Source organism: Nannospalax galili, unplaced genomic scaffold (genome assembly GCF_000622305.1).
Source record: "Nannospalax galili isolate Female #2095 unplaced genomic scaffold, S.galili_v1.0 scaffold842, whole genome shotgun sequence".
NCBI classification, from domain to species: Eukaryota; Metazoa; Chordata; class Mammalia; order Rodentia; family Spalacidae; genus Nannospalax; species Nannospalax galili.
Window position 1 is genome coordinate 957,511 of NW_008349291.1, and position 7,990 is coordinate 965,500.

Sequence of the window (7,990 nt, forward strand, 5' to 3'; positions counted from 1 at the left end):
GTCAGACCCCCTAGAAAAGCCGAGGTTCAGTTTGGAGGCCTGGGGAAAGCCATCATTTGGATAGGGAGCCAACTGAGGCTCAGACTAAATATCCGCCAAAGGGTAGACTGGGGGAGAATTAAAGTCTGGAAGGCTTCTACCCTACTATCCTAAGGAAACAGTGGAGATAACCAGGATGGAGCCCTCAGTGTAGGGAGAGGGGACTTAATCCCCAAATGCTGGGTTCCAAATAACCTAGACCCTCAAAACACTACTGAATCTTTGCTAGGGCTTTTGAGGGCTTTACTAGCCAGGGAGCTTGCCCACAGCCCAGCTGGCTACACCGAAGTTGAGGCCTGAGTAAAGGTTAAGTTCAAGACCTGAGCTAAACATTTGGGGAAGAAGGCCTTGACTTGGGAACATGGCAGGAATGACAAGTCAAAATAGTTGAACAGGCATCAGAAGAAGCAACCCCACTGCACTGTTCCTAGTCATAAAGACAGAACCTGCACTGGGAGTCCAGATTTGAGAGGAAACAACTGTGCCAGGGCTTTGGCTGGTGGGATTTGGGACCTCCTGTGATGTGGGAGATCAGAGGTCTCCGAAATTAAGCAAATAGGTGGTGAGGTCCATAAAACAGACAATGGTGGTAGTGGAGTGGAAATGCTAAGTCCCCATCAGGTTGTCCCAATACTGGGGCTTGGTGTCTGGATCCCAGGAGATCTGTGTGCCCCCCACCTGCATCAATCCGGGCAGAGGAAATGAACTTGTCCAGCTGACACCGCAGAAAGTCCCTCTCCTCCTCCAGGTCCTCAATTCGCTTCTGCAGCCATGAGTTTCTCTCCAGGGCCATGTGTAGCTGGGCCTTAACGCTGTTCATCAACGCCAGCGCTGGGGAGGTGGCCTCGGGAGGCTCTAAGAACACCATGGAGGGATGGGGGTCATGCCCCAGCACGGCCCCCAGCTGATTCCAGTCCCTCCAATGACCCTTTTCAGCTCACCCTCAAAATTTCTCCTAGAGGGACTCAGACTGTAGAAGATCTGTGAGTCTAAGTGGGGTGCCTCTTCGAAGGGAATGGAGATCCCAAAGGTCTCTTCATCCTTCACTGGAAAGAGGCCAGCGCGGGTTACCCCAGAATTGACCTGGGATTTCTAAGACCACCCCCAACCATAGCTGTCCCGGGGTAGAGGAAACCGCGATGTCAGGTCAAGGATGGGGAAAGGGCTCCTGCTCCTCACTTGTCCGCCTACGGCTGCTTCGGTCGTTCATAGCGAGACTTCTTGCAGACCCAGCAGCTGAGCGCCTCAGGGGCACTGAACAGAAAAGTCACCACAAATGGGGTCAGTCCCGGGGACGGAGGAGTACCCGGTCCTCGGGAGTGAGAGGAGGGCGCGCAGGCGTGGAACCGCTGTCTGAGGGAGGAAGGACCCATACTCCTGGACTGAGACACAGAGGTTTCAAAATCCTGGACTCATCAAGAGGACTAGGAAAAAGGATTCGGTTGTGCAGAGGGAGCCTGGCCCATACATTATTTTTTTGGTTCCTCTTGGGGTCACCTAACACTGCAGGGCCACTTTGGCCTAACCAGGAAGGACCCCCCTCACAGGCCATCTTCCAACCAAAAGCTTCATGCAGGGAGGAAACCGCCCCCCAACTTCCACGCGTAGGGTTGGGGGAGTACAGCCCGCAAGCGCTCCCCGGCCCCAAGCCGCCCACTCCTCCCGCACTCTGGTGGGCGAGCAGGGCCCCTCCTCCCTAATGGGGGGCTGGGCGCGTGCGCAGTGCGGGGGAGGTCACGCGTGGGGATGCGCCCCCGCCCTTTGTCCCATGAGTGGGAGGGGGCGGCCGTGGGAAAGGACCTCAACAGAGGCATCCAGCAAGCCAGGAGCAGCGAATGTGGCCGCCATCCCCGCCCGTGGGTGCCCCGGGTCCGAGGGGTCGGGGGTCCCCCACGCTCACCCACCCGCGCACGGACTCCAGCCCAGGGACCGACGGTGGCGGCGGCGCCCATGCCCGGCGCTGGGGAGCGTCTGCAAAGTGTCAATGGGAGCTGAGAGAAGCGCCCACCCACCAGTAAGCGGGCGCCGCGGCCGAGGATGAGTCGTGGAATTGGGTGGCGAGCGCGCAGGGACACGGGCACTTGCCGGGTCCAGCCGGCCTGGAGCGCCTCCTCCTGGAGTCCTGGCGCCCAGGTGAGGTCCGCTGTTTGCGCGGTGGTCGGGACTGCACTTGCGCGATGGCCCCTTGCAGCAGTCCCCCCGGCCCCCGCCCTTCCAAAAGCCCAGGCAGGGAACGTCACGAAATTCTGGTCCTGTAGAGCTGGCGCTACTACGGGGGTCCCCCGGGTGGATGCCTAAGTGCCCCGTGGGCCCGGAAAAATCAGAGAGAGTGAGGCAGAATGAAAAATTCAAGTTTTAATGGTCCCTGAGGAAATGCCTGGGGCACACCTGCACAAACGTTTTCAGTGATAAGGTGGCCAGGATGTGAGAACGGGTTTGTAGCGATTACTCCTGACCGAGATGTGTGCCAGGAATAGTCCCTTATAGCCGGCTGTGGAACAGCTAGCTGCCATGCTGCAGTCCCTCCTGCTCCCATTCCTCTATAGCCTCAGTTTACTCACCTGCTAAGTGGGAAAATTACAGTCTTCTCTAGATTCTCCAGGATGCAGTTGCAGTATCACACACCAAAAGCTCAGCCCATACTTGGGCCTCAAGATCAAGCGCTGTTGTTACTGCATGAGGTCAAAGGGTGGGGTGGGAGGGCAGCCTTTGGGACAGTTCCAGTCGGGAGTCTACACATGGGATATTAGCCCTCTGCCACCCCAAGAGATCGCAGTGGAAAGGAAGCCTAACTGCGTCTAGCATAAAACAGGCAGTGAAAAGTCAGAAAACACATGTTTATTATGCCCCACCGGTTGACCTGCTCTAGTTATGGAGCCCCTGTGGAAGCAGGACTTTCACCTTGCAGAGGGAGGCTGAACGTGTCAACCAAGAAAACTAACCCTCTCTCTCTCCTGCTTCACGTTCAGAAACTGCAGCCTGGGTCAAGTCCAGGGGGAGCCACCTGCCCTAGGTCAATGTTTTTCATTGATTTCATACAGTGAGATGAACATTAATGTGAAAAGTACATCAGGGTGTCCTTGTGTGCACTGTTAAACTTGTTCCATGTAAGTTTGTGTAAAGCGTGTTACAGGAGATTATGATTTAAATGGTAAAGGTGCTGGGGATATGGCTCAGTCTGCAGATACTTGCCTAACTTGTACCAAGCCTTGGGTTCAGTATCCAGCACCACATAAACTGGGCATTGTGGCACATGTCTGTAATCCCAGCACTCAGGAGGTGGAGGCAAAGAGGATCAGAACTTTGGTGGACACACCTTTAATCCCAGCACTTGGGAGGCAGAGACAGATGGATCTCTGAGTCCTAGATGGGGCTACAAGGAGACTCTGTCTCGGAAAACAGTCTTCAGGAGCTGAGGTAGGCCCAACTCCTGGAGCAGGCAGCCCAGCCCGGGTCTACCTACTCATGGTAAGAACCACCCAAGATATCTCCAAGCACAACAGTGCTGAGAACAGAAGTGTTTATTGTGGGTCCTGTCAAGGGCCCTGTCCCAAGTGTCAGAATACAGGGGTCTCCTGACTGCCCACCAAAACCTCTCTGAAGCAAGAGAGTTTCCCCAAACAGCAATGGCCTCCACTTCCTCAGTCAGGACTCTGGAATAGTTTCCCAGGTCTTCAGGGATGGACTTCTGTGTGCATTCCCATCACAGCTCCAAAGCACCATGGTGATCCACTCTGACTCCATCAGGAGGTCCCTTTGAGGTTTGTGTCCAGGGTCGTTAAAGCCGTCCTGCAACGCGGGCCAGTGTCAGAGATTCAGGAGGGGAGGCCCACAGTTTCGAGGCAGCTCAGAGATACTTCTACCAGGTGTGTTTCTGTAGTGTGGGCACTGGAACAGGCGCTCCCCTGAGTGCACAAGGCTGTGCTGGGCCAGCTCTCCAGCTCTCAGGGAAGCGGCTAGGGCAGAGCAAGCAGCCGTGGGGCCAACCCCCACCAGCCCTGAGAGGAATGGTTCTGTGCAAGGTAGCTGGCCAGCTTGAACGCCTTCCCACACGTGTCACATTCAAAGGGCTTCGCCTTTAACTGAGTGATGCTGTGTCGCTGAAGCTAAGACATGCACTTAAAGACCTTAGAGCACATGGGACAGCTGTAGCACTCTTTCTGGGCCTAAGTTACATCAGCTCCCGCCTCCCTCTGTGACTCCTCGTCCACCAGCACTGTGGGGGGAGGGGGGAGATACATCCTGGGTATCAATGAGAAAGTAGTGGTTGGACCTTGGAAGGAACGATGTCTGGGGAGAGCCGGTGGAGGAGGAAGGTCCCGGTTCTGGGCACCCACCTGTCCAAAGGATAGGGACCTCCATGGCCTCAACAGAGGGGAGCGACGGAGGCTGGGTGCGGGGAGGCGGCAGCACCAGCATCCCTAGAGGTGGCAGAGGCCTGGTAGGTGGAAAAGAGGATGGGGAGGTCGAACTGAAGAGTGGGCCACGGGCTCCATTACTGCAGTGTGCGCTGCCCAGGGTCTTCCACATTGTCCCTGCGACCTAGATTCCACAACCCTTTATAAGGCCCTGGGGTCGCTCCTGTCTTCTGACCTCCACCATCCACTGTATTCCACAATCTTTTTCCCCTCTGCAGGCCACCCTGCGGCCCTCTACTGCCGTCACGCAGGTTATCTCCGGGCTTCAGCTCCTGGTCCCCCAGATCTCTCCCGCCACCGCCCGAGTTCTAGGAGTAGGTCCAAACATTATGTCCAGGTCACCCACACCCACCCCTTCGTCCACGCCCGACCCGCAGTTCTTTCTAGGTCTGCCGGCCTCACCTTTGGAGGCCCCCCACGACAAATTTCCCAAAGCGCTCCCTCAGGACCCGCCTCCTCCGCAGCCGCTCAGCTCTCCATCCCTCCTTCTCCGCTGGATACCCGTGAGCAGCCTCTCAGTTTGGGAAAGTTTGGCTATCCCCGGGAGCTGGCGGGGCCGGGTAAGAGCAGTAAGGACTCTGGGAGAGAAGAGCGTCCGGGAGAGGACGGTGAGGGTGAGCGCCAGGATGTTGGGAAACGGCTCCGGCCAGAAACGCGCTCCGCGAACAAGGTTCCCAGGAGCTAGCGGTCCGATCCCAGCCCCCTTCCTCCTCTCTATATTCAGCCCACTCGCTAGTAAGAGCCGGAGAATGGAGTGCGGGATGTTTATTGAGCAAAGAACGGGGAGTCGTAGGCATTAGGAGGAAGTACAGAAATGACCAGACCGTGCCGTGTGGTCTTGCCTTCCACAGGGACAACCTCACCGCTTCGGAACGCAGGAAGCCGAGGGTCAGAGGCCAAGCCCCCGGCACAGGCTCACACCGGCACAGCTGGAGGAGCCCAACTTCCCTCTGGCGCCCAGGCCCAGAGGGACGACTTTGGTCTACGTCACACAGGTACACGGGAGGGGAAGAACGAGACGATGGTTCACTTTGCGGACAGGTGGGGAAACCGAGGCCTCGGGTAAGGCAGTCACCTCAGCAGAACCGGGGAGGGCGTGGGAGAGACGGTGCACGGTGGGACGCGGTGGCCCCGGCAGGCCAGAGCTCAGTGCAGGCGCACGTGCTGCGCCAGCTCCGCCGCGTCCTGGAAGCGGCGGGGGCAGAGCGGGCAGGTGTGCGGTGGGCCAGCGCGCGCGCGGTGAGTGGCGCGGTGCCGCGACAGGTGGCTGGACCGCTTGAAGGCCTTGCCACAAGCACCGCACGTAAAGGGCTTGAGGTCCGAGTGCGACACGCGATGGCTCTGCAGCCGCAGAGGGCTGGCAAAGACACGGGCGCACTCTGGGCAGCTGTAGCCCTTGCGGGGCCCGGGCTCTCCCGAGGTCGCCTCGCGCTGCGGCGGGCCCCGAGGTTCCTCCTCCAGCTGCACCGTGTATGTGTAGGGGACCCCGTTGGCGTCGATGAGCAGGTGGCGCCCCAGCCGCGGTGGCCGCGGCCCCGCCGCCGAGGAAGAAGTGGAGGAGGGGCCTTCCGCCTTGGGGAAAGGGGGAGTCTTGGGGGGCGGTGGGTCCATGACCTCCGGAGAGGAGGACCGAGGGTGGGGTGGCCGCGGCGGCAGCAGCAGCATCTGGAGCGGCAGCTGGGAGCGGCGGAGGGGAGAGAAGTTAAGATCGCGTCTTCCTTTCAGGAAAAATTCCTAAAAAGGAACGTTCCCATTCTCTCGGCCAGACTGTCTCTGTGCCACTGACCTACCTCCCCACGAAATGAAATCTGAGTCCAGTCCCCATCGCTGGGACTTTTTCGCCAGAGCTTGGCCAAGCCCAGCTCCACCCTGCGCCTCCTCCGATTCAGTGCTTGGGTCCGATCCGCGGTTGCCTTCCTCCCGCTCATCTGCTTCCACTCCCCGCCCCGCAATCCAGTTCCAAGTCCATGTCCCCGTGTTTTCAGCCTGGATCTTCCCTAACCGCACACTCCGAGCCTCCGGGATTTGACTTGTCCTGTCCTGTCCTGTCCTGCCCTCTTCCCCACATCTCTGCTGGGTCCTCTCCCTCCGGCCCCTTAACAGCCTAGGTCTCCACCCCACTCGATGCCCCTCAGGGCCTCCCCAATCTCTGCAGATGTCGAGCCCCGTCATCCCCCCCACCAAGTACTTGCCCAGAGTCCCACTAACCCAGTTTCCCACTTTCCACTCCGCATTCCTTTATGCTCTACCCACACTTTGCACTTAAAGGCTCTCCATCTTCCCACGTGGGAAACCCATCTTCAACTGCCTTCCTTATGTATACCCCCATGTTGTTGCATTCCATTCACCATAACCCCCAAGATCCCCCTTCTGTCCCTATAAATGACACCAGCATCTTTGTACCACCACCACCACCTCAGGGCCTCCTCCCACTCCGCCGTCATGCACAGGACCTCCTGGTTTCTCGTTCCCACACTGTTCTCTTCCTAGGTGCTTTTGGCATCTCTGCTCCTCTTCTCCATCTCTCGGGTTAACGCGTGGCCCCGACGCCTGTGGCGCTCTGGCAGCCTTCATCCGGTGATCCAACCCGTCCCGTTACACCCCCGAGGGCTTTCCCTGTCCCCTGGCTTCCGTGAGGAGCCTGGGCATCCCTACGCCCCTCTCGCCTCTGCCTTGGCCCATCCCGTTGCCTCCTGGTCCTCACCGACCACGGCCCAGGCCCACACCCCCAGTGGTGCCGGCCCCGAGCCAGGCTCCTCCCTCCATCCCGGCCCCCGTACCCGGTGCAGCAGCCTCTCGGGTCCGGGGGGGAGTGGGGCCAAGGTCCCGGACGGACCCGGGCTTGCCCTGACGAGCGCCGCGGCAGGAGCGAGCTTCCGGGCAGCTCCGGGCCGGCGGCGCCGGGGACGAGGGTCCGGGGGTGGGGGGCGCAGGGGCGTGAGGGGCGGCGACGTCCCTGGGAAAGAGAGCCGGTCGGAAATGCGCGCTCCACGCAGGAAGGTTCCGACGCCGGAGTCGACCCCTCTGGTGGGAGAGCGTAATGGGGGAGAGACACCTGCAAAGGAACGAGCCCCAGCTCCAGCTCGCTGGGCCCCGGAAGAAGCGCTTCCGTAGCTTTGAAAGGCTACAGTAGCCGAGCTGAAGGACACCCACCACTTAGAATCGGAGCGCCAACTTCATCATCTTTCCACCCGGCCACACACACTCATCTCTTAAATGCAGAAATCGGGGTCCAAAGAAGCCATTGCCAGTTATAGATGCGTGTGCGGGCCGTGTGTGATGGTGCGCACCTTTAACCCCGGGAGGCAGAGGCAGGCGGTTTTCTGTGAGTTGGAGGCCAGTGTTGTCTTCATGGCAAGTTCCAGACCAGCAAGTTCCAGACATAGTGAGACCCTATCTACCGAGAGGGACGGGGGGGGGGGGGTTGGGGAAAGAAGAAAAAGAGGCTTCCCACAAAGCCCCAGAGAAAAAGTAGGGTGGAAAAAACCCACCCAAAAAAGAAAAAAGGAGGTATGACAGGGAGTGAAATACCA

General features: G+C 59.0%; 3 protein-coding genes and 1 pseudogene across 7 annotated transcripts in view; 1 reads left to right on the forward strand and 3 right to left on the reverse strand.

The window, feature by feature from the left end:
* Ccdc106 (coiled-coil domain containing 106) overlaps window positions 1–2,208 on the reverse strand; it is a 4,103-nt gene extending 1,895 nt beyond the window's left edge. The window contains exons 1-4 of one of the 3 annotated variants that reach the window (XM_008846639.3): window positions 2,052–2,208; window positions 1,219–1,293; window positions 981–1,085; window positions 718–894 (exon numbers count right to left, since the gene is read on the reverse strand). In XM_008846639.3, the coding sequence (XP_008844861.1) occupies window positions 718–894; window positions 981–1,085; window positions 1,219–1,249 (313 nt within the window). In that variant the 5' untranslated portion in view covers window positions 1,250–1,293; window positions 2,052–2,208. Of the gene's footprint in view, window positions 1–717; window positions 895–980; window positions 1,086–1,218; window positions 1,294–1,939 lie in introns of all 3 variants that reach the window. The other 2 variants (XM_029570189.1, XM_008846638.3) reach the window with 2 other exon arrangements.
* Window positions 2,209–2,862: 654 nt separating this feature from the next.
* Window positions 2,863–5,080, reverse strand: Znf581 (zinc finger protein 581). The gene is given in 5 exon segments (XM_017801557.2): window positions 2,863–3,981; window positions 3,983–4,037; window positions 4,039–4,265; window positions 4,267–4,477; window positions 4,860–5,080. Coding segments are annotated over 4 exon segments (609 nt in total). The 5' UTR covers window positions 4,459–4,477; window positions 4,860–5,080; the 3' UTR covers window positions 2,863–3,846.
* A 127-nt stretch (window positions 5,081–5,207) lies between these two features.
* On the reverse strand, window positions 5,208–7,792 carry Znf580 (zinc finger protein 580). 3 transcript variants are annotated; one of them, XM_017801556.2, is made up of 3 exons: window positions 7,611–7,792; window positions 7,238–7,512; window positions 5,208–6,134 (listed from the first exon to the last, which is right to left on the reverse strand). In XM_017801556.2, the coding sequence occupies exon 3, from the start codon at window positions 6,120–6,122 to the stop codon at window positions 5,604–5,606; it is 519 nt and encodes a 172-aa protein (XP_017657045.1). In that variant the 5' UTR covers window positions 6,123–6,134; window positions 7,238–7,512; window positions 7,611–7,792; the 3' UTR covers window positions 5,208–5,603. The 3 variants fall into 3 exon arrangements, with proteins under 3 accessions (XP_017657045.1, XP_017657044.1, XP_017657043.1); XM_017801555.2 differs by lacking the exon at window positions 7,611–7,792 and having other exon boundaries at window positions 5,208–6,191; window positions 7,238–7,394; XM_017801554.1 differs by lacking the exons at window positions 7,238–7,512; window positions 7,611–7,792 and adding an exon at window positions 6,248–7,226.
* The window catches only part of LOC103744850, an 11,395-nt pseudogene continuing 8,744 nt past the window's right edge, over window positions 5,340–7,990 (forward strand).

Coding starts and splice junctions, on each gene's coding strand:
- Znf580 (XM_017801554.1), bottom strand. CDS start 6,385: ATGAGCGGGAGGAAGGCAACCGCGGATCGGACCCAAGCACTGAATCGG. Junction 6,135..6,247: donor AGATTTCATTTCGTGGGGAG/GTAGGTCAGTGG, acceptor CGCCGCTCCCAG/CTGCCGCTCCAGATGCTGCT.